This window comes from Penicillium alfredii (assembly GCF_028826965.1).
Source record: "Penicillium alfredii strain IBT 34128 chromosome Unknown utg000011l_segment0_segment0, whole genome shotgun sequence".
Classification (NCBI taxonomy): Eukaryota; Fungi; Ascomycota; class Eurotiomycetes; order Eurotiales; family Aspergillaceae; genus Penicillium; species Penicillium alfredii.
The window spans coordinates 757,528-782,409 of record NW_026622708.1 but is presented as its reverse complement, the minus strand read 5'-3'; the positions used below and the strand labels follow the sequence as shown (position 1 = coordinate 782,409).

Below are 24,882 nucleotides of genomic sequence, written 5' to 3'. Positions count from 1 at the left end.
GATCGCCGAGTTTCCTGCTTTTCCTGCTTTTTCTACTTTTCCACCCTCTCCGTCCTCGAGGGGGAGCTCCTATCCTCAGGCCATGTTTATTGATTTTGTACTTTTCGCGCTCTTGCGTCCCTCGCTAGCTTCAAACTAAACTTTGGTCGTCTGGCAGTTTGACGACAACGCACGATTGACATGGGATATCCAGTGGATGTGTTTTTCCACCATCTTCGCCTGCACCTGGACTGCTCTATGTCTTGACATCTCAAAGCCTGGGAAAGGCCTCACGAATTCTATCACGCCTAAACTAGGCGCGTGGCTGGTCATGCTGCTATGCCCCAAGCTCACCGCGATGGTTGCTATTTAACAGTTCTTTCTTGCAAGAGAACTGGCCGCGGCTTGCAATTCTGCCCAAGCTGCCTTGCCCTGCAACAAAAGACAACAGAGTTCATCGCTGGAGCAGGACCCATACCTGCAACATGTCACACGTTCTCCATCCAAGAAAAATGGACTACCAGGCAGGCGCTCTGCATCAACATGGGTGGGCTTGCTTTGCAAACACGGGATGATTGGCTATACAAGATCCCTCCGAAGCATGTGGAAAGCTTCATTGAAGCGGGCTTGATTCGATGCTCCGACTTCCGAGACGAGGATGTTCAAGACCGAGCGAAAACTGATGCGCTCGGGAAACTCTTTACAGTTGTACAGAGCGCATGGGTGACTGGCACAGTAATTGCACGTGCGATATGCTCTCTCCCAGTTATACCACTAGAGATCGCTACCGTTGCCTATGTGGTGTGTGGGGCTTTGATCTACGGATTCTGGTGGTCCAAGCCAACCGACATGACGACCCAGATTGTGAGTTCTCTGCCCTATAAGCGCAGCGATATTCCACGGGAATTCAACAAACATCATAGGTGCCCATCCTAGAAATTGGGTGCATGTGCGAGCGGCGCCTACTCAAAGCTCTTCACCCGAATCTTCCTTGTCAATCAAGAATTTTATGTTTTTTTGATGCCCAGGGCGATTCAAATACTCCAGTGTCTTTCCTAAGAGGCAGCCGCACAATGATGAAAGGTACACAGCAGTTCCCACTGCAACAATGATCTTTGGATTTCCTACTCTTGTTGCTATGGTCTTTAGCGGCATTCATGTTGCTGGGTATTTACTCCCCTGACCTTTTGGCCTTTGATTCATCTCTTCTTGCAATTTGTTACCACTCAAAAAACTGATCTTGATGAACATACATAGATGGAACTCTACATTTCCAACGGCAGCCGAGAGGAAAGCTTGGCAGATTCTCACCGTGATGGTAATGCCAGTGATTTGCTTACCATTTATGGTTCGAGAACTGCCCTTTCTCGCAGATCGGCTTGAAGCAAAAGGCAGGTTGTCCTCATTCTTGAGGATCCTCAACCATCCTGGGCGCATCGCGTCAACGGTCATGGCATTGATTTCAAATGTTGCCATCTATATATATTTTCTAATACGGTTGGGCACGATTGCGCTCATTTTGTCATCGTGAAGGGCTTTTCCTGCGGGTTCTTATACTACGATTGATTGGATATCCAGCATTCTGCACGTATAATATTTGATGGCTTATAGCCCATGGCCGTAAAATTATACGATTCTGGTTTATACTTTCTCTATTTCAAGACCCCGTCAGCGAAAACCGCAATCAGCTTCCTGCTTCTTCTGGTGGGTACGGTAGAGCCCTAGTGGCTACTATGAAACCGAGTCATTTTACAATCCATGATTCTAACATAAGCTCTGGACAGTCCATTATGAAAATTTCGTTATTATATACACGTGCCGAGCGTTGCTTAGCATATGTCAGGGATTTCCGTATTCCATACTGATGGCACGTCGCCACCCTCACGGATGTAGGCCCATCTATACAACCACGCCGCCACCTTTTCCCCTGTATTACCTGTACGAACCCCTGGATCTGAGCCAATCTTGACGGCTGCGATCCCAGAAATGGTTCCGGTGGAATAGGAAGTGCCCTCGTTCTTTGGGTCGACGTTCCAATCGCGCTCTCCCTTTTTGCCTGCACAGGGCATACCGCGGTGTTCATCGACTCGCCCGGGAGCATGTACCTTCACCAGGGGTCCCCCTTGTGAAAACGTAGATTTTACTCCATGAATATCGACGGATCCCACAGGAATGACGCTCTTAAATTCCTTGGCAAAAAGAGCGGGATATTCGTCGACTTCCTCGCGTCCTGCTATATGCGCGGCGTTCCCAGATGCCGCGATCATAGTAGCGCCCAGCTTATCGAGCCTCCGAACAAAATCGCGCCATTGATCCAAGGTCTTTTTGTGCTTCTTTTCATCCACTAGAAGCCCGTAGCTCCAATTAACCACGGGCGGGAAGGCATCCTTGTTTTCCCGCCGTCTTTTCTCAATATGTTCGATGATTGCTGCTAGGCCAGCAAAATAAAAGACCATCCTTGCTTTTGTCAAGCTTCCCAGGAGGGCTGCGAGTGCCTTGAAGTTTGTCTCCGTAGGTACCAGGAAAAGATTAGCACTTTTAGCACTGCCATACTTAGTACCGATGATTTTGTCTGACACGCAAGTGCCATGTCCATCGTCATCCTTATCAGGCGACGAACGAAAGAAGAGATTCCCAAACCTACTCGACTTAGGATACAGCGTCTCGATACTGCCCTTGCGAGGGAAATTATCGCGTTCCGTTGGGTTTTTGAATTCGATGTGCTTTCGGTTGATTCCAGTATCCTGCACGTATACATCCACGCCCCTACCAGCCGTATCGTCATAGGCGTAATCCGGGCACTCTTCAAGCTCGGTTCTCGGCGGCTGCGAGAGAAACAGCATCTCCGGGAAATCGCGAAAAGCGTTGCTGTTCGGGGTAAAGGTATCGTGGTATCGATCTCGTGCGTGGATCGTCGAGTCATCGAAGTTGCCGTCGATGTCGACTTCGCTATCATCTGACTCGATAGCTTCAATCTAAAGGCAGAGTTATATGTATTAGCCCCGTGGTAGCGTTAGAGAGAATCCCGTTAATAAAAGAGTAGCTGACCGAGTCTGTTTTCCATTTGCTGACTTGGGACTCGGTGAGAACCGCGGCGATAGTCAAAATCTTGTTATGAAGTGTTATTGCTTGCGTGTGATTCTCCGGGAGAGCTTTCTCTAGGTCGCGGGCATAGTCGGTTCTCTTGGAAGAGTCGACATCGTCGTGGAAATAAATCAGGTACAATGCTTTGTCGGTTGAGGCCCTCGGCGTGAATGACGACACATGGTTACCGACTACCAAGTGTGTGCCATGCACCACAAGAAAAAAGAAAATTCCTAAGTGGTACATCATCTTGGTAATTGGGAGTACCAAACGCTGCCCTTCCGTGAGAGTGGGGATAAGAGGGAAGGGGCGGTTTTTCTTCCTTTTATACTGTGTGTGAAGTACCTGTCTCGAGGGGCAAGGATGGCCAAGAGTCGGATATTCATTTTGAGCATCTTATTTGAAAGGAACATGGCCCCTGGTAGGGGCGAGAAAGGCCCATCGGAGGGACGACAGATCCTGATTTCAAGCCTAGAGAGAAGCACCTCCACTTCTCTCACGACCTCCTCTCTTTGACTCGTGCACCCCAAATTGCAATCTTACTCAGTGAATAAAAACAAGAAGCTATTTTCTGTGGTCAAAATATGGCCATGCTAATTGAGGCACAAAGAGATACTGAATACAGGAGACACCATTGCGATGATCATATTTACTTGCCTGGAAGGGAGATTCGCTGGCAGTCTTGTTCTAATTGCCCTGAAACCATGCGCTTGGAGATTTATTGTGGGTATCAACTACCTCTTTTAACCCAAAATCCCGCGCAGCCAGATACTTATTGCAAATACTATGGCCATGCCTATAAGGATCCTATATCACGAGAATAATGTTTTGATCAACTGGCAGTTATCCGACTATGATGATAAGCAAAACAAAATACAACAGAAATTTAGCCGTTCCATAAAGTCAGACCAACGCGTTTCAAACAGCCAATGATGAAATCATTGGGGCCAGGGCCGTTTCTCCTCCCCGGCCCCTATTGCCCTTTTTGGCGATGTTGTAACCACCCGCAATTAGGGGCTAAGGAGCCTTGGCGGCATGCACAAGATTGCTGTTCAATATTGAGTTGTTAGAATAGAAAGCCTATCTCAATTAGACAGTGTCCCATCATATGCATAGAACAAAGAATGATTCGATCATTCAGCATGAAAATTTTTGGATTCGGCTTGTTCTTGGGTTTTGGCCATTGGTGCGGGTTCGGGATCGAGAATCCCATGCCGATCCCGGGGGCATTTAGCCGAAGGACCTTCCGGCCTTGCGGATCAACCGATTAACCTTGAGATAGAAATTCATAATGTATTGCCAAGGCTGTCTTTCTAGCACAGCTTCTCAAAGGGGCCAGACATTGGAATAATCTCTTGACCCCAACCCTCGACAAGGCGATTCTGCTGGATCTGCAGACCTGGCTTTTCAGTTGTAAAGTGTAAAGCTAGATTTGGATAAGTTTGATCTCCATCTATGCAAGGCCTTCTTTCCCCCCGTCACCTCTTGCTTTTCCTTTTTTTTTCATTTTCATTTTTTTTTTTATTTTAGTGCTTCTGTACCTTCACTCTTTGCCAAATAAGATTGAGCCTTGAATAAGGTCGTTCGTACGCTGTATTTTCAACGAAAGTAGTCGTTTTAAGGTAATTTTTCACCACGGATATTTTACCTTCATAGATCTGCTCTACAAGAGTACAAGGGTCGTCACACAGAGACAATTGCGCATGCCATCCAAATTTTGGATTCTATTTACTCGAAGTAAGGTCATAGCCATTCCTCAAATTCATTCTATTCTATCATTGCGCCTTCTCCCAAACATCCAACGAAGCAAGCACCGTGCTCACCACCATCCCCACACCAATCCCTAGGTCCCCGAGTGTAGTCCAGCCTAGAAAAGAAGCGGGGAGAGTGATATCGCAACCACCGACGACAATTTTTCTGATCAGAGCTGTACTAGAGGGGCCCTGAGTTGAATGAGGAGCAGGTTTTGACTTGGACTTTCTTTTCTCTGCCTTAGATTTGCTCCTTGGTTCTCTGTTGCGGCTATTTTGGTCAAACAACAGCTGCCAGATGGTTCTTGTCAGAGATGTGCAAATTGCATAGAACCAGAGCTTGTTTGCTTCTACCAGCACTGGTGTGTACCACGGCACCAGCCAGATATTCATATCATGGAGCTTTGATGGGTCAGCACTGGATCTTGATTGTTTCAATTGACCGAAAAGAGAGGGAGAGGGAGAGAGGTGGATGCAATACCATAGTCAGATCTTCCATGACAAAATAGAGCCCTAATAAGCTGGATTCTGCCATCTCCATGGTCCTCAGGATATTCCCTGTAGCCACGGCGTCCCCAACCAGGAGATCATGAACATGTCCGAAGCAGTCAATAAAGCAAAAGAACCGAAAATATCGCCTTGCTATATACTCTCAATGATTAGTTTCAGAAAAGTAATGGTTGATATAATACAACAAGAAAAAAGCCCACTCAACTTACCCATCGCTAGTTGCGACGTGACCATCGAGCATTTCATGGCCAATGCATTATCAATGCCAATTTCAGCGGCCACTTGCGCCAGGGCCTGGATGAGGCGAAGAGTCAAGTCGAGGCCAGCCGTGCAATTGGTGAATTTGGCAAATTGCTTGGGGAGAGATGCCCACGGGTAAGCGGATTGAGCAACCGCCATAATATGTGGGTCTCGACTAATGATGATTAGGCTATGAAGTTGAAACCTTGTGCCAGCACTGTAAAGAAAAGACAAAAGTTCTCTGCAGAATGAAACAAGAAAAAGAAGAAGCAGGGGAAAAAATCCAGCTTGATGCCAGCGTTTCCCGAGGAACGGTCCTGCATCACTACTGATCGACATCGAAATGCCTTACTTGGGAATGTCAACCCCGTGTGGGGTATAAAGAGTTGGCTGTTTAATTTCCTTAACATTTGTGCGATAGAATGTGTGGAGAGCGACGATAAGAATAGCGTTCAGATAGTACCTTTTTAAAGGGCACAACCTCGGAATACCCTACTAGAAATAAGATACAAAACTCAGTCATATACAAACTAGAGTCTTCCTTGAACTAGATCGTGTCACATTATTTCAAACAAAAGAGTGTCAAAAACAAGACTATGTATAATCTTACCATCTTGTAGATTGCAAGGCTGTATAGACTAATCTTAATCTAAGTTCATACCATGATACAAGAAGCAAAAACATTCATCCAGGTCATGAAGCCGGGTATACCATCCTTCCCCTCTCACAGCAGAAACCCAGAAAATGAAACAACAAAACTGAAAACCGAATAATAAATATGTGTATGGCCCATTGCATCCCATACAACACTCTTCATCTAACCCCCAATAGCAGCAGTAGTCCCCGCCAGAGCGCCAGTATTAGAATTCTGCATGCGTCTGCGCCGGTTATCCTTATCCATGTATTCGGCGTACTGTTTCTGGTATCGCTCGTAATCGCGCTGATATTTGTTCTCGTTCTTGTATGCCTCCCGACGTGGTGGTTGCGGCTTCACGGACGCGAACATGCCGAAACACATTTTTGAAAAAGACAGAAATTGACTGGGTATAGTGGTTTCGAGGTTGATTCGGGGTAAATGATGGTGGTGGTGGTTGGATTCGAAACAAGATGCAATTCTTTTAAATCTGGGATCGGGGTTCTTGCTTCGGAAGAAACTAAGAAGTCAAAGAGAAAGAAAAGGAAGGGAGTTTTCCATGGATTGATGCATCTTCGAGAGTCTTTTTAAAAATAAGCATCTGGACACTTCTCAGCCCAGCCAAGCCACATAGCCACGGCCCCCGGCCTTGGCCTTCATCATCGGATGTGGGAGAGGGAAGTCCACTAGAAGTGGAATAGAATGATCATACCGTCGTCAGTCCGATACTTCATCTGTATAGACTGTTTAATTTCGAGTAGGTCCGTGAACAAGGTTATACTCGACAGTCTATTTCGTTGAAGCATGCCAACTGTTCCTCTCACCAGTGCAGGAATAAGAGTACAAGACCAACCATACTGCTTTATGATTACTGAAAAAAAAAACACATTGAAGTCGTGGAATGTTTTTACATTTCTTGTATATCGCTTGGTGATACACCCTTATATCCAAAAATAACGCCATTCATCCCGGCTGACCATGAGCATAGTGACAAGGAAAAGAAAAAGGAAACAGAGAAGTGCCAGAAGTATACCTAAAGGGTATAATCCAAGCCCAAGGAAAGAGTACAAGGAGAGAGGTAAGATGTACATCAGAAGGGTAAAAAAAAGTGAAAAGAGGAAAGGGGGACGTTCATGAATCCCAGGTTTCGCATGCATGAGATGAGAGAAAGAGGCTGGAAGGACTTTTTTTTGGAAAAGCATAATGCATGACTTCCCCGAAAAAAAGAGACAATATAGAAAAAAGAGACGGAGAGACAGAGAGACTAGAAGCGCCGGGCCACATTTTCATGGCTAGGCACCAGCGGCACAGATGGATCTACCACATCCCCTCGGTATGGCCGGTATGGGCTGCGGGTAGGACTGCGGGTGCCCATGCCGAAGTCGTCGACGCTCTCCACCCGACTGTGGCTGCTGTAGCCATCGCGTGATCCAGGGTGCGAACCATCGCCACGCGCGACCTTCTCCAGCGACTCCAACTCGGTGGTCATACGACCGCCGCCGCTAGAGAGACGGAACGAGCCGCGGTCATCGGCAAGGGGCTGGTACTTGCTGTCGGGTTGCTTGTGAGTGAGGGCGAAGAAGAGCCCGACCAGCACGAAGCACAACAGAATCAAGGTGAAAATGGCATTGTAGATGAAGAACAGCACGCCCATGACACCCGTCATCAGTTCGGGTTGGTTGAAGACGTTGGTGAAGATGAGGAGGAAAATCGCGTTGAGGAAGTTGATGGTGGCGGCGACGATGGCGAAGATATTCGTCGGCTTGTTCATGTACGGCTTGATTATGCTGATGGCGACCAACATGGCGATCTCGAGAATGAGGATCACCACGGCCTGCGCGATGGGCGAGGACTGTCCGAAGGCGAGCACCATGCACTTGATCACCGTGTACGCCAGCGCCGCTGCGGTGAAGTAGAAGGCCGGTGCGCGGTAGTAGACGTACAGGAACCCCCACTTCTTCAGACACGCCGGGTCCGAGTACAGCATGTAGGCGGGGCTGTTGTGCATCGACTTGGACCGGAGGCCGCGCTTGAAGACCTGGAAAGTCGCCCAGCCCATAAGTGCGGACAGGATCAGCCACATCACGATGGCCACCAGGATCTCTCCGGGCGAGTCCTTCTGGGTCAACTCCCACAGACACAGCACGCACATGGGCGGGTACCCCATCGAAACCAGTCGGAACAGAGTCCCCCGAGTGACGGCCTTCCATTCGGTGGTGTCGCTGATAGCGCGGTCGACCTTGGGAGACTTCTTGGCCAGAACGGGCAGACCAAACCGGACGAGCGCGACGCAGATGAGAACTACAAGAACCACGAAATAGAAGAACAGATACGATGTCATGAAGATGTTGCTCGCCTCGATCGATGCTTTGAAGCCGACGCGCTCAATCCCTCGGAGCGTCACCTGGCCCTGCCCGCTGTCATCGAGATAGCTCCGCTTCATGACATTCACCGAGGTGGTTTCCAGGTTCTGCAACAGGTCGTCTGCGTGTCCGCCCGTCGAGCGCTGGTACCAGGTACTGATGGTCTGCAGGGCGTCCGTGTGGATAATCCCCATGGTCCATTGGAAAACCTGCGTCCAGCCCTGCACAATGGGCGGCAACTCAACCGCACTCATCCCAAACAGAGCCTGGGTCTGCATGAAGCTCAAGAATGCGAGAGATCGAAATGCGAGATGCGTGGCGGTGTTGGTATGGCCGAGAAGCGAGATCACTCCCGAAACGACAAACCCCAGACCCAGAATCACGGCCAGCGCCCAGGACACACCGGCCTGGTTGACGGTCTTGCTGTTGGTCAGACGGGATTCGAGACACCCGTAGCTCTTCCCGGAATCACGGTCTGAAAGGTGGAGGCGGACCAGCGCATCGATATCGGGTGTTGTATAAGCAATATCTGTACCACATTGGAGATATATCAGCGATATCTTCTTTCGAGTTTCGGAATTATTCTATTCTATAGCGGAGGGGGGGGGAGCTTACTTGGAATGGAGGTAGTCATATCAGAGTTAATATCAAGCGCACCCATAGGCAGTTTCTGCGGGCCCGGCTTCATGGGACAGAGCGACTGGAGGTGAAAGTCGCAACCCGTCTTGTGCAGGGTCTTTGCCTTGTACCCGTACACGATCAAATCCACATCCACATTCACATAGCCATCGATGCTGGTGTCGACACTAAAACCCGCGGTCGCCGACTTGTTTCCCGGTGTGTAGGTCGCACTGAACAGACTGGCCTTGACCTGGGTATTGGGGGCGCACGAAACAAGCGAGTCCATTCGCAAGAAGTCGGCCGCCCAGGCAACCTGGACGCCATACAAGATGGCGACAAGGCCGAAGCCATTAGAGAGGTGCATGATTTGAGTTGCGCCCCGAGAACCAGAGATGCCGGGAAGAGTGGGCGAACACACTTGCTGGATAGGAATCTGGAGAAACAAAAAAAAAAAAAAGAATGGAGTCAAGAAACAAACACAAACACCCAAGGAACTAGGTAATCAGGGGAAAACGAAGAAAAGAGAGACAGGCAGCCATGTTCTGGAGAAAGTGAGAATGCGAGGATCACACACACAGCCCATCCTTTGGCCGAAGACTTACGCAACCGCGGGCATTGGCCAATTGATCCACAACTGGGGGCTGGGATCGGCCGGTTGACTTAACTCAACGCGCCTTTTCGCCTCGTCAGACAAGGCTGGACGCGAATCAGATATTCCCGTTGAACACTGCCACGATGCGCACCTTCAGGGGAAACGGTACTTCCGATGCTGTCTACAAAATTTGTATCATCTGCTGGACATGGATCATGACTCTCACCTGGCTACCCCAACTTCATTGTCCGTTTGGGGAAATATGGAAAAGAATGTCAGACGGCTTCAGAGATTTCGCCGATGATCTCATCGGGCCCACCGACTATTTTTAGTGATCCCTTGCACTTGGACATGGATGTATAGAGATGGTGATAGAGGTATAGATGTACGCAGCCAATGTATCCAATTTGTTTCTCGCTAATATTTATCATTCGCCCGTCATTGCCGCCCATTGAATGTCTCAGGGATCAGGGATCTTATGTGTTTTCGCAGTGGGGGTGCTGGGGGCCGCGTTAGGGCAAGATCGACCACTGACCCCAGCGCTTAGGTGTTCCTGTACGGTCGAGACAACCTTGGAATATCACCGCGATTGGTGAGTTGATTTCCGATCTGCTTATAAAAGACGGTCTGACATATAATACGTCCGGGTAAACACACAACACCAATGCAATCTGGAGAACCAGAGAAAAAAAACAAAACAGTAAGAAAACACATCAAGTCATAATAAGTCTTGGTTCACTTTCATATGCTCCACCATTGCATCTCTTCCGGTAGGGTAGCAACTTTTTTTAGCCCGACCCCAGGTACTTGAGCACTGACTCGCGCTCCTCCACCGGCAGCATGGACAGCACCTGCTGCACACCACGGAGACCGCCCTCCTTGTTTCCAATCAGGAGCTGGGCAACATCGGTAGCGACGCCCTCGGTACGCAGGGCCTCCACCTTGAGCTGCACGTTCTTCTTGTTCTCCTCGTACCACGTAGCAACCTTGCGGTCGTCGTGCTCGAGCTCGTCGTCCAGCAGTCCGGTCCACGAGTGCAGGGTGCGCAGGTGCGTGGCGCGAGGGGTCTCCTGCGGGCTGGAGTGAGCGGTGCCCGACGAGGGGATGGCACCAGACGAGCCGTTCCGCGACACCGGCGTCGATGAGGCGGTAACCATGCGCTTGACGATCAGCTCCTCGCTGAGACGGCGGCGCAGGCGCCAGTAGAAGAAGCGGCGGGCGTTTTGCCAGCGCAGTGGCTGGCGGATGGTGTTCTTGGCCTGCATACGACCCGCACGGTCGTGCAGGTCGGCAAACTGCAGCGCGATCTGCAGATACACCGGCAGAAGCTGCTCTTCGCGCGCGGCCATCTTGGTCTTGATCTCCGACAGCTGATCCTTGCTGAGAGAGCTGTCTTCCAGCGATCGGCGCAGCTCACCGTAAGCAGGGTCAAGGCGTGCCATGGTATCCAGCTGCTTGTCACGGCGGTACTTGATGTTGACAATACCCTCAGGCTCGAGCACACCACCGCGGGCATCCTCGTCGGCGTACATCTCCATCTGGTCGGGGTTGATCGTGGGATCGATGACGACCTGGAATGAATATTAGCATACAATTGAGATAGCCAGGCACAATAAAAGGAACTTACCCAGGAACCACCACGGAGCTCGCCAAATGGAGGAATGTACACAAAGATCGGCTGCTCGTACTTGACCAGTGCGTCGACAATGTAGGAACCGTACTTGAGAACCTCGTTGTACATGTCACGCTGGCCACCAGAGAAACCTCTCCAGTTGGCGAGAATCATGACGGGCAGCTGCTCACCGTTGTTGAAGTCGCGCAGAGCCTGAGCGGTCTTGTGGGCCGAGTTGGGGTACCACACACCACCAGCCTCCGTGGCGATCATCTCCATGGAGTCGGGGTTGGCGGGATCGGCCGGGGTGACATTCTCGACCGATCGGGTCTCGACAGCAATCACACCCATGGGGATACCACCCAGGCGGGCGCGACCCACGACGACGGTCCGGGCCCAGCCGCCGAGCGCCTCCTCGAAGGAGTCCTTGTCGAACAGACCCGGCAGGAATCCGTCCTCTTCCTGCTTACCGCCGATGAGCCATCTGACATCGTAAGTCTGCTTGGGCGGAGGGTAGTAGGCGACGTCGCGGTCCCAGTCATCCGACCAGGGCCGGATGGGGATCGGTGCCCCCTTCTTGTCGGGGACGAAGGACATCCATTCGACAATCTTCTGCACGCCCTCGAAGTCATCGGTGGCGGTCATGTGCGAAACACCGTTCTTGTACATGATCTGGGTGCCACCCAGCTGCAGGTTGGAGGTGTAGACCTCGCGACCAAGCAGCTTGTTGATGGCCGGCGCACCGGTCAGGATGATGGGCTGACCCTCGACCTGGATGGCGCGCTGGCCCAGGCGGACCAGGTACGCACCAATACCGACCGAGCGGCAGGTCACCAGAGTGATGGTGAAGATGTCTTCGTACGCCTTGGAGGTGGCACCGGCAATCAAACCGGATCCCTTCAGACACTCAACACCAAGGCCATCCTTGGCACCAATGACAGTGGTTATCTTGTGACGCTCCTCGCCATCCTCATGGATGCGCTCAGTGATGACCTCCTTCTTCTTGCTGGCATCGAATCGCTTCTTGACCTCAGGGGTGAGGTAAAGATACTTGAAGCCGGCCTCGGGCTTCTCCGGGTTGTTCCACGCAACGGAGAAGTACGGGATCAGTTCATCGGCCATACCGATACGCGCACCGGAGTTGGCAGACAGGTAGATACGCGGGATGCCCAGCTTGCGGGCCAGCTCCGTGCACTTGTGGAAGAACTTGTCTTCCTGGGGACCGAACGAACCAATCTGGAAGGTGATGTCGTTGGCGACGATGATGAATCGGCGGCCGCGGGGGTACTCAGGAGTACGGGCAGTGACGATCCATCCGACCATACCGTGGGTGTTGGTACCAGGCTCACGGGAGACCTCGACAAGGCTGTCGGTATCATCCAGGACCAGCTCACTGTAGTCGATGCACTCGCCAACGGGAGGACGCTTGTCGGCCAGGGACGGAATCTTGGCAACAGCCTTGGTCCAGCTGTTCTGGAAGGCCTGGCGGAAAAGCTCCGGGAAATCGTACACATACTGCGTACCCATGAGGTGGGCCTTGTAGCGCTTGGGCTGCAGCCACTCCTTGGTCGGGTAGGGGGTGGACACGGGACGCATGTGCATGGAGCCGAGCTTGTTGGTACCACCAATGCTCTGGAAGATCCACTCGCCCTTCTCGGACTTACGCTCAATGTAGAGCTCGACCTGGATGATGAAACCATACGTGTTGCTGATGATAACACGCAGCGGGTACGGCATGCCCGTAGCCGGGTCGGTGCACAGGATGCGAATCTCGGCACCAGTGACGCGGAGGCGCCACAGGCGGCGACCAAAGCGGTCGAGGAAACCAGCCAGCGCCTGCTCGACATCGACGGGCTGCAGGTTGAAGACAGGCGAGAAGTTGATGAAGATGTGGTTCAGGTCAGAGTTGTTGTTGCCAATAATCTCCAGGGCATCCAGGATGTCGTTCATCAGGCGATCGGCCTCAGAGATGAGGTACTCGGCAGTAGGGATATCATCACGCAAGCGGCCAGGACGAACGACAGCACGAACGAAGTAGCGCTTGTCAACGGCCTTGTCGTTCTCGGGACCCTTGCCAATCGCCTCGTAGACGTGGATGTTGCGGTTTTCGGTGAAGACAGGCTTGATCTTGAACTTGGACAGACGGCCAAGCTCCAGCTGGAAGGCAAGAGCCGGCTCGCTGTGTCGGATACTCAGGTCCTCCTCGTAGGCAGGGCCTCGGAAGGTGAAGTAGCCAGGGTAGACACCGTTCTTGCCGCAGATGAACGTAACCCGACGAATGCGGCGGGCAAGCAGCTCTTCCTTGTTGTCGGACAACAACTTCTGCATTTGGGAGACAATCTGCGTGTCATCTTGCTCCTCGATATCGCGAATGGCGATGTTGCACACGCCAGTGAGCTCGGAATCATTCTCAACTCGAGGGGCGGGGCGACGCTTGCCCTCCAGGTTGGCCAACAGACCATGCTCGCCCGGGCGCTTGGCCTTGGAACCGGCACGAGGGAAGACCTCGAGGGCCTTGGACAGGTACTCCTCGGCTTCTTCCAGGTACTGCACGGGGATTATGACACCCTTGCGGATGGGGTCACCGTTCGGGTCAGTGACAAGGTATGACATGTCGCTGATGGAGTTGAGGCGCTTGTACGGGTTCGACTCCGCGGTGGGTGTGCCGGGGGCCGAAGGTTGGGTCGACGAAAGCGAACCGAACTCAGGCTGACCCAGCTTGTCAAGCGTGAAATCCCAGGATAGGATGGGCGGTTCAGAGGAGGCGCTGTAATCAATTTCCTTAAGCGTGTAGGCACGGTATGCGCGGCGAACGTAAACCTCCAGAGCAGCAAGAGTGACCCAAGGGTCCTGGTGGATGAAGAAGCGTGGCAGGACATCGAAAACGGTGTACTTGGAGTCAACGACCTCCTTCAAGACCGCGAAGTCAGGCTCACGGTGGTCCCAGCCGGTCTCACCATAGCGAGACTCAACAACGGACGAGCGCAGGATGTGCTCCATCTGCGACAGACGCTCCTCCAAAGAGGGCAAGGCACACTGGATGAGAACTTCACGAGCCTTGAGAGTGACCTTGGCAGCGGAGCGCGCCTCGAGCTCGGTCAGCTTCTTCAAGACGGGCTTGAGGTGCTTCCCAACATTGCCAACATTGGGCTGGTTCGGGCGGTACATGTCGAGAATAGCCAGAACCAAGTTATTCTTCGAACCGATGCGGCTGTGGGAGAGGACGGTGTTGACAACACCGACAATGTCGTCCTTGTTCTCCTCACGGAGCTTCAGAATGACATCTTCATCGCGCTGCGTAGAGAACAACTTCTCGACGGCATAGTACTGCTCCAGGAGACCGATGAAAACGTTGTACTCATTGGTCTTCAAGCCATCCACGTACTTGTTGATCACCTGCACTAAAGGCAGAAGGGTGGTCTTGAGGATCTCCGCGTCGGCCGGGTTGACGTTCTCTTCTATGAAACGAACAATGGTCTTCTGGAGCTGCTTGGCGGGGAACTCGGCCTTGCGAGACTTGGCCCGGTCAACCACGCTCTCGAGCTGAGCATCCAGCTTCTGGGGCATGCGCGAGTGCAGGGCGGAAGACTGCGCGTTCCATTCTCCGTAAGGAAGCTCGGGATTCCGCAGCACCTCCACCAGGTCCTTCAGGGTGGTGCCCATGATCACCTGGTTGTCGAAACCGCGGAGAATGTTCTCCAGAATGCTGTAAAGCATGAAGAACCGCTGAGGGGGCTTGCTACCAGCCACCACCGGCGAGCCAAGATTGGGCAGCTGGCCGGTGAAGGGCTGGGCGTGCTTGACGCGGGACGGGTCATCCAAGGCAAGGATACCGAGAATGTCTCCGGCCTCCAAGGTGGCACCGGGTTGCTTGATCAGCTGCACAATACCGTCCTCCTTGGCAATCAGAGGCATGTACATCTTCATGACCTCGACCTCCGCATACGGCTGGCCAGAGCGAACGTGCTCGCCGTTCTCGACAGTGAACTTGACGAGCTTGCCGGGCGAAGGAGACCGAAGCTGAGTAGGGTCGTTCTCCTGCTCCAAAAGACAGGTCTTGCCATCCACGCTCAACCGAGTAGCCGCGGGCTCCTCCTTCCAGTAAACATTGTGGCTGCGTCCACTAAGAAGAACCAGCAGACCACCATCAGCCAAAGCACGGACACCGGCAGAGCACTTGGAGCCGTTGATGAACAGGTGATAGCTGTCCAGGCTGGAGCGGGTGGCGGTGAACTTGTAGCGCGAACCCTCGTAGATGAAGTCTACGGGGAAAGACAGTCTTCAGGGTGTCCTTGGAGGGAACCTGTCCCTTCTCGAGGCCCTTGCGGTACTCCTCAACACCAGCCTCACTTGCAAGATGCGCCTTGGTGACGGCACCGCAAATAACAGCGACGATCGGGTCAGGACGCTCGGCGGTCAGCTTGTTGGAGATAAGCTGGTCCAACCACCCGGTGGTGATGGTGTTATCTTCGAACGCAGGCGTCTCCAGCAGCTTGATCAGGTATTCAATGGTAGTGCGGAAGTCACCACGAATGCTCAGTTCCTTCAGAGCAACAACCATGTGCTTGCGGGAGGCAGATCGGTTCTCGCCGTAGGCGAAGATGTGACCGAATTGACTGTCCGAGAAACTGTGAATACCACCAGCAGTACCGACGGAGAAGTAACCCCAGACATTGGACGAACTACGGAAGTTCAGCTCGTGCATGGTTCCGCTAGAAGGCTTGAAGCCCTCGCCAGGATCTTCGGAGGTAATCCGGCAGGCGGTGGTGTGGCCCTTCGGCTGGGGGCGGCGCTGGATCTGGAAGCTCTCTTCGCTGGAGAAGTCGAAGTCGATCTCAGAAGAGGTGCTGGGGTCAACACCATACAGGAGGCGAATATCACGGATCCGGTGCAGGGGAATACCCATGGCAATCTGGAGCTGCGCAGCAGGCAAGTTGACACCAGACACCATCTCAGTGGTAGGGTGCTCAACCTGAAGACGGGGGTTCAACTCGAGGAAGTAGAACTTGTCATCTGCATGCGAGTACAGGTACTCGACAGTACCGGCAGAGACATAGCCGACCAGTCTACCTAAGCTCACGGCGGCACGCTCCATCCCCTGAAAAGTAGGGGGCTTGGCGATTGTGACGGGAGCCTCTTCAATGATCTTCTGGTGACGACGCTGGACGGAACAGTCACGACCAAATAGGGAAATGTTGTTGCCATACTGATCAGCAAGCAACTGCACTTCCAGATGGCGAGCATTGCCGGCCAGCTTCATGATGAAAATGGGCGATCCGGGGATTTCGTTGGCCGCGGCGTTGTACAGAGAAACAAAGTCTTCCTCCTTCTCAACCTTCCGGATACCCTTTCCACCACCACCCTCCGAGGCCTTGATCATGACTGGGAAACCAATCTCCTTGGCCTTCTCCAGACCCTCCTGCGGCGAGTGGGTGCAACCTTGGCTGTAGGTGTCATCCTCCACCGTCACAATCCCCTTGTCGTCGATCTTCACCGCATCGACTCCGGTTCCGGACCACGGTATACAGGGCACACCGGCATGTTGTGCGACAATGGTCGACGAAATCTTGTCTCCGAGCGAACGCATGGCCGAGGCCGGCGGGCCAATGAAGAGGATCTTCTTCGGCGATGCGGCCAGCGATTCGGGTAACCGAGGGTTTTCCGAGGCATGACCCCTGCGCAAATATTGTCAAAATTGCCTTCTTTCTGTCCGCAAAGAAAAGACTCACCATCCAGCCCAGACGGCATGGACATCCATGCGCTCCGCAACATCGACAATCAGCTCGACGTTGGCATAATTATTATTATTCGTTCCACCCGGAACTTCGACATATTGATCTGCCATGCGAATGTAGTCGGCGTTGGCGTGCAAATCCTCGGGAGTGGCCATCACAGTGAACTGGATTGCCCGCTCGTTGCCAAAGGTCTCGTAGGCCCATTTCCGCACCGATCGGATCTCCTTGACCGCAGCGATACCGTTGTTGGCGATGAGCACCTGTCAACCCACCGTTAGCCCCACTGTGCCTCTTGTGCCCACGCGCCAGATGTTTTTGGCTTTCCCACTCACCGAAGTGATGACGGAGTGACCGTCATTGCTAGCCACGAAATCCTTGACAATACTCGGGGGCGCGAGGTCGAGGTGATTCCCGCCGATAAAATGTGAAGGAATGCTGTGTTTGGCGGCGTTGGAGCTACCATGGCCATTGGCCGGCAGGTTGCCGTTTGTGACGCCCATGATGCACGCAAGCAATCACGAACAGTTCTCTCCCATACAGTATTGGGGGTCCCCAATAGTGTTCCTTTTTGTCGCAATGGAATAAGACAGCGCTGAGAGAAGGAATTCGATAATGTACAATGCTCAGCCCGGATGGTGGTTGTCGCGGGGAGCGGGAGACAGTAGAGAAAAAAAAAAATCGGAGATGCAAGTCAGGAACTGCTCGCAGAAAAGAAAGTGTCAGCTCATATAGGAAAGATGAAACTAGGGGGCCCGATGCGGAATTGGCGTGGGATTTTGCAGGGTTTTGGTTGCAAACGGCTATAATGGAACGAGGATATCTGTCAGAGGGTTGCAATGACACTCACCGGGACCACCTAAGCCCGAAGCGACAGGGGGAATATGGAATACACCGGAAATTGGATGAGATTCAAGGAAAAAGTCTGGAAAAGAAAAGAGCTCAAAGAAAAAGCGTTAAAAAAAAAATAAAAAATTGATGAGGATGATTTTCTACAGTCCCACCCAAGGTGGAGTTTCCCAACTGCAAGCCAGGTACCCTCCCATAGTGTTTATTATGGGCGGGTACCTCTGGGCGGTAACAGGCACACTTCCCCAACTCCCCTTTGTTGGGCCGGGCGGTGGTCGGCATCCCACCAATATTCTGCCCGTTTCGATTTGCTTATCTGCTGTCAGAGATGCATGATCGCTGGATCAAAGTTATTGTTTTATGTCATTTTTTTATTAGTTTATTTGAGTTTTTGTTCTCTCTCTATATATTTTTATGTGTGTGTGTGTGTAGAATATATGGCTCTTTTCTCAGGTAGATATACAATAGGTCACCAAGTATCTATACAGTGGATGTAGATATAGATAATGAGCAGAGGAACTAACTACAGTAGAACGACTATTATCGTGTTGCTGCAGAGATCGGCATGCTATGAACTGTCCATCCAACTAAACAGACATGCTCTAGGGCTATCGGCCGCCAATAAGCCCGATAAGCGGAGATCCCCTCAATCATTACGAGTGGCGCATGCCACACTACATCAAGGTAAGACATAAATTTAAGCATAACACCGTGGGTATTATCCAACGCCTCGCGACGAGTAACAAGAAACGAAAAGTCGGGTGCTGAGACACAGCTTGGGACGCCCCAGAGTCCACTGGGGTCACATCAAAAAGAAGAAAAGAAGAGAAGAAGAGAGAGAAGTAAAAGCAATACTAGCTGGTAGAGAAAACACCAACATCCCCTGCGGGGTAACTGTACAGGATGGTGCACAAAGGGGGAAGGAGGGGGGATATATTCAAGACCACCGACCCGCAGAATACATCAAAGGCATAAATAGCACTTTCATGCTTCCGGGTCAGTGTCTTTCGAAAAGGTGTAAGGCGAGGAAGGGTAATAACAGTAAACAGAATGACCATGAACAGAAAAGCCCCTCCGATGATCTAAATCCAATGCAAGATCTGGCATAAACCAGTCGGATTCCCTCAAAAAGTTTCTCCCAAGTCACTGACTTGAGTCTTCCGATCAAGGGGCGGCATAGCCCCGGGTCCAATGCTGGTCTTGAAACTGCGGGGAGTGGGGATCGCGGAGACACCACTAGTGGTTCGTTTTTTCAGTCCAGTTGGGGTAGCCGAGACCGACGGCCGGCGCAGATCCTGGGGTATACGGGAAGTAGGGGTAGAAACATCACAGTCCTCCTCAATATGAGTCATTCCTGCAACGCCGGAGTTCTGCCCGGCGTGGTTGCTCAGCGATGAACGAGGTCGCCGGCTTTCCGTGATTGGGTTGGTCGAATAATGGCCCAGTGGAGTTTTTGCACCGGGGCGGCTTTGTCGGCTTTCGGGCCGACCTATCGGCATGCCGGAATGGACGCTTTGACTGAAAGAGCTGCGACTGGAGAAGCTGGTCCGACTGCTGGGGCGACTGTCACCCTGAGTACGAGTTCCAAATGACTGGCGACCCTGCGGAATATACGAAGGGGTGCCCTCACTGTCTCGCACGGACGAGCCAAAGCTACTGCCACTCAGCCGCTTGCGAGAGCTTCTCCGCACGGTGATGTTCGAAGGGACTGGACTATCGCCCGCAACGGATCCCGAGCGGGGTGATCCGCGCGAAGAAGTGTCGGACGGTGCTGGAAGCCGTGACTTGGCAGACTGGACCCGTTCCTCGAGCTTCTGCATCTTGCCAATCAGGCCTCGGATCTGATATAGGGATCCCGACTTGGGAAGTCCCGATGGTCGCTGTGAGTTCGTTCCGTTCATTCTCGTCATGCTAGTGCGGGTGGAGACGGATGGAGTAGAACGACCGTTGCTGTAAGCGAGAGATGGTGTTCGTGTGTGGGTGCTGCGCGGTTGGGCGCGAGCATTGTGTAGGGACCGGGAAGTCACCGGTTCTGGGCCCGCAGCTCTCTGGCGAGGGAAACTGGGGGTGGCGTTGATCGACCTGCGCAGGCTGGTAGAGGACTCCGAGATGGGCGGTGACGGGGGGTTGCGGCAGCCGAGGCCAGCGATGCTTTGGCTGGGGGCGTGGCGAATACAGGAGAAGAGGTGGTCGTGCCAGGCGAACGATCGAAGATATCCAAGGTCTGCGGGGTCGACGGGCTGCGATACAGCGGAGTCGGTTTTCGGCGACGGAAACCACCCGATTCGGTATTCCGGAGCTTCTCTTGGACGATCTCGGCTTCGATTTTGAGTTCGGACAATTCGTCACGAAGACGCTGGTTCTCAATCCGAAGACCCTCTCTCTCCTGTTCTCCATTCTTGACTTCTTCCTCGAGCAGGACGCCGCGTTCGATAGCGATGTTGTATTTGGACTCCATGTCCTCCAGGGACGAAGTGGTATTCCGGGCTTGTCGCTCAAAGTCGTCGTTGGCAACCTCGATATCCCGCAGCTTCAGTTGCAAAGTGCGATGAGCGTCGCGCAGTGTTGTGATTTCCTTCTGCAGGTTGTTCTGTGCGGAGTTGCCTTCGGATTTGGACTGCTTGTATTTGGTCTGCTGGCACGGTAAGCTCCCACCCCGATCGCAACCGCGCTCAGTCGGATTCCTACCTTCCATTCATCGACTTCATACCGCATGGTATCGACCTTCTCTTTGAGTTGTCGCTCTCGCTTCTCCGAAGCTTCAATGTCCTTCTCCAGCTCAGCTTCTAACTCTCGGCTGGACGTTTGGAAGTCCGCCAGTTCCGCCTCCAGCTGCTCATATTGAGCCTTGTAGTGTGCAAGCTCATCTTTGTACGAGCTGCTGGTGTGCTTCCGCTCGGAAGGAGTATCGTCGGCGACCGGCATCTTCCCGCGTTGGGCACCCGGTGGCCGGCCGCTGAGAAGATTTCCGGACGACAGGCGACGTTGAAAAGATGAACCAAGACAACTAAATGTATTCGATAAGTTGTCGGGCCCCCAAAATATCGATAGCCCGACTCAAGAACTCATGTGGTTGCGTGGTGGCTGGTGTCAACAACCGTGTGTTGATAAGAGCCCCTCGGCCGAGGCGGTGACGAAGGTGCTGGATTGCGACAAGGGACTCTCCCTCCACCGAGAGAGCCAAAAAAAAAGCGAAAGACGAAGATCAAAAGTGGCGATTCGGACGAACTTACCTTTGAACGAACTCTCACGGTGGAAGGCGAGGTGTCGCAAAGCGAGATTGATTGAATGATTAGATCAAGTGGGCTGAGTGAGTTGTTGATGTTTCGGTCGTCAGGGGGCACCGCGCTAATCCCGATCTGGCTGTGGCTCACCCACCGCCTTTGGTGCCTGAGGTGTTTATTGGTGCCTGACGGTCTCCGCTAAGCCGAAAAGAGCAAGTGATCCTGGATCAACCGCTCAGCCGCTGTGATCTGGGTTCATCGGGTCTCCAGTCTCCCTGGGTCTCTGGGGTATTCGAGTGTTTGGCGAGGTAAGTCATGATTCGGTTTATGCCCCTTCCCTCCACGGCCTTGCGCTCCCTTTCCAACCCCCAAACCTTCAATCGGCGGGTCCAGGTGCGTCCAGACACCAAGCTGGGTCCTAATGCCCACGCACAGCGTCCCTGGATGGAAGGATGATCGTCGCGATTGCTTCCACGCACTTGTTTACCCCCCAACATCACTCCAGCGCTCATTCCCCGGTCAAGTCGAGGCGCATCGACTTGGTTCACGATGATGAAGTGAATCGCATGCTCATCGCATTTTTTACTTTAGATAGATCACCTGTGAAATTGAGGCGCAACCAGGTTAGTCAGTCATGTCGGATCCCTCAGATCTCAATCTCGACGCGCCGAGCGACCTTCAGGACATTCCTGAACTGGCAATGCAATTGATTCCTCCTCCGGAAGGCACATACCCTGACAAGTAGGTCTCTAAGTGGCCCCTTGCTTTGGTAGGGAGGATTCAATCTTACGACCCTCATCTGAACAGGTCATCTCTTCTCGCGGCGGTCCAGGCTCACGGCAAAACGCATGGCTACAATGTGGTTGTCAAGTCATCCAGCACGCCAACAGAGAAAAAACCCGGTCGGACTGCCAAGGTCTGGCTGCGGTGCGATCGTGGTGGGCACTACCGTCCGCGGAATGGGCTCACGGAAGAAACGCGCAAGCGCAGGAGAACGTCGCGGCTGATGGATTGCCCTTTTATGCTGGTCGCAGCTGGCTCTCCGGGGATCTGGACCTTGTCAGTCCTGAACCCGACCCACAACCATGGTCCCATCCTTGAAAAGCCTCGACAGGTACCTCATCATAAGGTCCGGAAGGGCCAGCTCCCTGCGATCCCATATGACTGGCCACATGACGCTTCCTTCACGCCATACACGACTGCGCTCGTCATAATTGACATGCAAAAAGATTGTATGTGTTGTCTGATTGCCTTACGGACCGGCAAGAACATGCGACTGACTTTTTTTGCTGCTAGTCTGCTCGCCGGGAGGGTATCTGGAGTATCAAGGCTATGATATCTCAGCCGCACAGTCTCTGATCCCAAAATTGCAACGACTCCTCCATATATTCCGCTCCGGGGGGTTTCCGGTGTATCACACGCGAGAAGGTAGGGTATTGATTCACCTTAATCGATATTGGCCATTTGACTCACCCATTTAATCTAGGCCACCGACCAGATCTGTCTACTCTTTCCAGCAGGGAGTCTTATCGCTCCCGCAACAACGCTTCGGGATTGGGTATTGGGTCGCCGGGTCCCCTTGGCCGTCTACTCATCCGCGGTGAGATGGGACATGACACTGTGGATGAATTGTATCCTCTCCCTGGGGAACCCGTCATCGACAAACCAGGTCGGGGTGCATTTGCCCACACAGATTTCGAGCTCATCCTTCACAACAAGGGCATCAAAAACCTTGTCATTGCAGGGGTGACAACCGATGTCTGTGTGTCAACCACCATGCGCGAAGCCAATGATCGCGGATTTGACTGTGTGGTGCTTGACGATGGCAGCGCAGCTAGCGAGCCCTCCCTTCATGTCAGCACCATCGACTCGATCAAAATGGAAGGCGGCATCTTTGGGGCCGTCGCCAAGTTGGACGATGTGATCCACGCAGTCGAAAACTTCAAATCCATCACCATGAAGAAGCTGGCTCCTCAGATGACGGTTTGAGACTTTTAATTCTTGTTTAAGCGGATTGATTTGGGTCGCTGGGTTTGGAAAGGAATAGGGCTGGCGTTTTTGGATCGGGATTTCTCTTTCTCCTTTGCAGTATGGGAGAGCGTACTCTTTGGGGCTTCACCTTTCTTTTTTTTTTCCTTCTTTGTTGGCGGATTTAGCGGGACAGGGTTTTCGGTCACAGCCAAGTCGATTCTTTCTATGTGCAGGCACTCGAAAGTCCAGATCAGGTCATTGCATTTACAGCTCAATTCATGGCCTTCTTGGGGTATCATACACATCCCGGCCTCGTTCGTCTCCCTCGATCCACATACACCCATGGATATGAAAAGCTGCGGCACCGACAACAAAATGCACTCGACAAAGACAACCTCTTTGAATAGCGAAAAGCAAGCCCTCCAAACGCCATGCTTATTTACAAGGACAAAACAAAAGAACCCCCAAACCGAAACCGGTCAAGGAAAATAAGCTCCACGGGCTCTCTCTCACTCTCTATAGCCACTTCTTCCCGGCCGCTGTAACCCTAGTCCTGAACACGGGGCTCCGGATTTCCATTCCCTGCTTGTAGAACGGACTCATCGCAGTCTTGACGTAGCTCTCATACACTTCGTTCATGAACTGGCGCACCGCCTCCTCGGTCTGCGGCGAAGTCGGGTTCGCGGCGACGGAGCTCGACGACGCGCGCGTAGTCGACCCCGCTGTGCCGAGGAGCGAGGATGAGCCGAGCCCGCTTCCCGTGCCAGACGAAGAAGCTGGGAGTTGTGGAGGTTGGTGGAGGAGGAGAAAGCGGGCCCCGCTTGGGGTTAGGAAGGCGGTGATGTAGGCTGCTGCTGGGGGGTAGGTGTCGATGTGTTTCAGGTACCTGTGAATTACCCAACGAGTCAGTGTCTAAGATCATGTGTGTGTGTGTGTGTGTGTGTGTGTGTGTGTGTGCTGGTATATGATCCATGGGTGCGATTGGAGCATCGCGAGAAAATCGTGGGAAATCAAAGTTGTTGAGATGGATTTGCAAGATAGAATGGCTTCTTTAGGGGTGTAGAAACGGCGCAGGTTATATGCAGCGCTTATTTGACGGAAATTGTAGGATACTTACATTCCCCCATTCGTCCACTGCGCTTCCTCGAGAATGTCCAAGCTCGAATGGATGATGAACTGGTTCATGTACTGCGCTGTGTCCGGGAACCGGAAGCGGGCAATGCCATCGCCGCCACCTTTGGATGTGCCAAATGCAATGTTAAATAGGGGCACATCAGTGGGCGAGAGGATTGTGAAGTAGTACGACATTTTGGCGTGGCAGATGTGGAATTCGAGCTTGGGACGGAGTTGCCAGACAAACGATCAGGGCGCTGGGTGTCGGTCACGTGGTTGATAAGCTATCTGCCAAAGTACCGCCATGAATTGACAGCTGCTAATGGAATTCAAAAATGATATAAGCAATTTGAGGCTCTCACCAGAATGGGTATGTACAGGGGTTGTGATTGCGTATTCGAGCGGAAAATCGGAGTCAGCATGCTTGAGCTCAAAGAATATATATCTCTCAGTGGGTACCCACAGATGTATATATCCCGGTTTTGACACACAATCTTTCAAAGATGGTGGATTGGCTTCTTTAAACCGTTTTGGATGTATCACAAGCATATATTAACTCTTCTAACACTCGAATGATGAAGATTTAATCCAATTCTAATAGATAATG

The 24,882-nt window shown here is 52.4% G+C and overlaps 9 protein-coding genes across 9 annotated transcripts; 2 read left to right on the top strand and 7 right to left on the bottom strand.

The window, feature by feature from the left end:
- Positions 1-522: 522 nt before the first annotated feature.
- NUU61_008730 (uncharacterized protein) lies at positions 523-863 on the top strand (the record flags this gene model as incomplete). The annotated part of the gene is made up of 2 exons (XM_056659255.1): positions 523-724; positions 760-863. The coding sequence occupies 2 exons, from the start codon at positions 523-525 to the stop codon at positions 861-863; spliced, it is 306 nt and encodes a 101-aa protein (XP_056507548.1).
- Positions 864-1,808: 945 nt separating this feature from the next.
- On the bottom strand, positions 1,809-3,312 carry NUU61_008729 (uncharacterized protein; the record flags this gene model as incomplete). The annotated part of the gene is made up of 2 exons (XM_056659254.1): positions 1,809-2,954; positions 3,028-3,312. 2 exons carry the CDS (start codon positions 3,310-3,312, stop codon positions 1,809-1,811), a joined length of 1,431 nt encoding a protein of 476 aa, XP_056507547.1.
- A 1,526-nt stretch (positions 3,313-4,838) lies between these two features.
- Positions 4,839-5,723, bottom strand: NUU61_008728 (uncharacterized protein; the record flags this gene model as incomplete). The annotated part of the gene is made up of 3 exons (XM_056659253.1): positions 4,839-5,216; positions 5,296-5,456; positions 5,534-5,723. The coding sequence occupies 3 exons, from the start codon at positions 5,721-5,723 to the stop codon at positions 4,839-4,841; spliced, it is 729 nt and encodes a 242-aa protein (XP_056507546.1).
- A 658-nt stretch (positions 5,724-6,381) lies between these two features.
- NUU61_008727 (uncharacterized protein) lies at positions 6,382-6,582 on the bottom strand (the record flags this gene model as incomplete). Its single annotated transcript, XM_056659252.1, has 1 exon — positions 6,382-6,582. The coding sequence occupies one exon, from the start codon at positions 6,580-6,582 to the stop codon at positions 6,382-6,384; it is 201 nt and encodes a 66-aa protein (XP_056507545.1).
- An 880-nt stretch (positions 6,583-7,462) lies between these two features.
- Positions 7,463-9,546, bottom strand: NUU61_008726 (transient receptor potential ion channel family protein; the record flags this gene model as incomplete). Its single annotated transcript, XM_056659251.1, has 2 exons — positions 7,463-9,090; positions 9,177-9,546. 2 exons carry the CDS (start codon positions 9,544-9,546, stop codon positions 7,463-7,465), a joined length of 1,998 nt encoding a protein of 665 aa, XP_056507544.1.
- Positions 9,547-10,562: 1,016 nt separating this feature from the next.
- Positions 10,563-17,621, bottom strand: NUU61_008725 (acetyl-CoA carboxylase ACC1; the record flags this gene model as incomplete). The annotated part of the gene is made up of 5 exons (XM_056659250.1): positions 10,563-11,345; positions 11,402-15,590; positions 15,634-17,061; positions 17,116-17,381; positions 17,454-17,621. The coding sequence occupies 5 exons, from the start codon at positions 17,619-17,621 to the stop codon at positions 10,563-10,565; spliced, it is 6,834 nt and encodes a 2,277-aa protein (XP_056507543.1).
- A 1,470-nt stretch (positions 17,622-19,091) lies between these two features.
- Positions 19,092-20,892, bottom strand: nde1 (nuclear distribution protein NudE; the record flags this gene model as incomplete). Its single annotated transcript, XM_056659249.1, is given in 3 exon segments — positions 19,092-20,015; positions 20,030-20,599; positions 20,656-20,892. The coding sequence occupies 3 exon segments, from the start codon at positions 20,890-20,892 to the stop codon at positions 19,092-19,094; spliced, it is 1,731 nt and encodes a 576-aa protein (XP_056507542.1).
- A 933-nt stretch (positions 20,893-21,825) lies between these two features.
- NUU61_008723 (cysteine hydrolase family protein) lies at positions 21,826-23,180 on the top strand (the record flags this gene model as incomplete). Its single annotated transcript, XM_056659248.1, has 4 exons — positions 21,826-21,932; positions 21,999-22,423; positions 22,488-22,619; positions 22,678-23,180. The coding sequence occupies 4 exons, from the start codon at positions 21,826-21,828 to the stop codon at positions 23,178-23,180; spliced, it is 1,167 nt and encodes a 388-aa protein (XP_056507541.1).
- Positions 23,181-23,678: 498 nt separating this feature from the next.
- On the bottom strand, positions 23,679-24,470 carry NUU61_008722 (TRAPP subunit TRS20; the record flags this gene model as incomplete). The annotated part of the gene is made up of 2 exons (XM_056659247.1): positions 23,679-24,048; positions 24,280-24,470. The coding sequence occupies 2 exons, from the start codon at positions 24,468-24,470 to the stop codon at positions 23,679-23,681; spliced, it is 561 nt and encodes a 186-aa protein (XP_056507540.1).
- Positions 24,471-24,882: the final 412 nt, after the last annotated feature.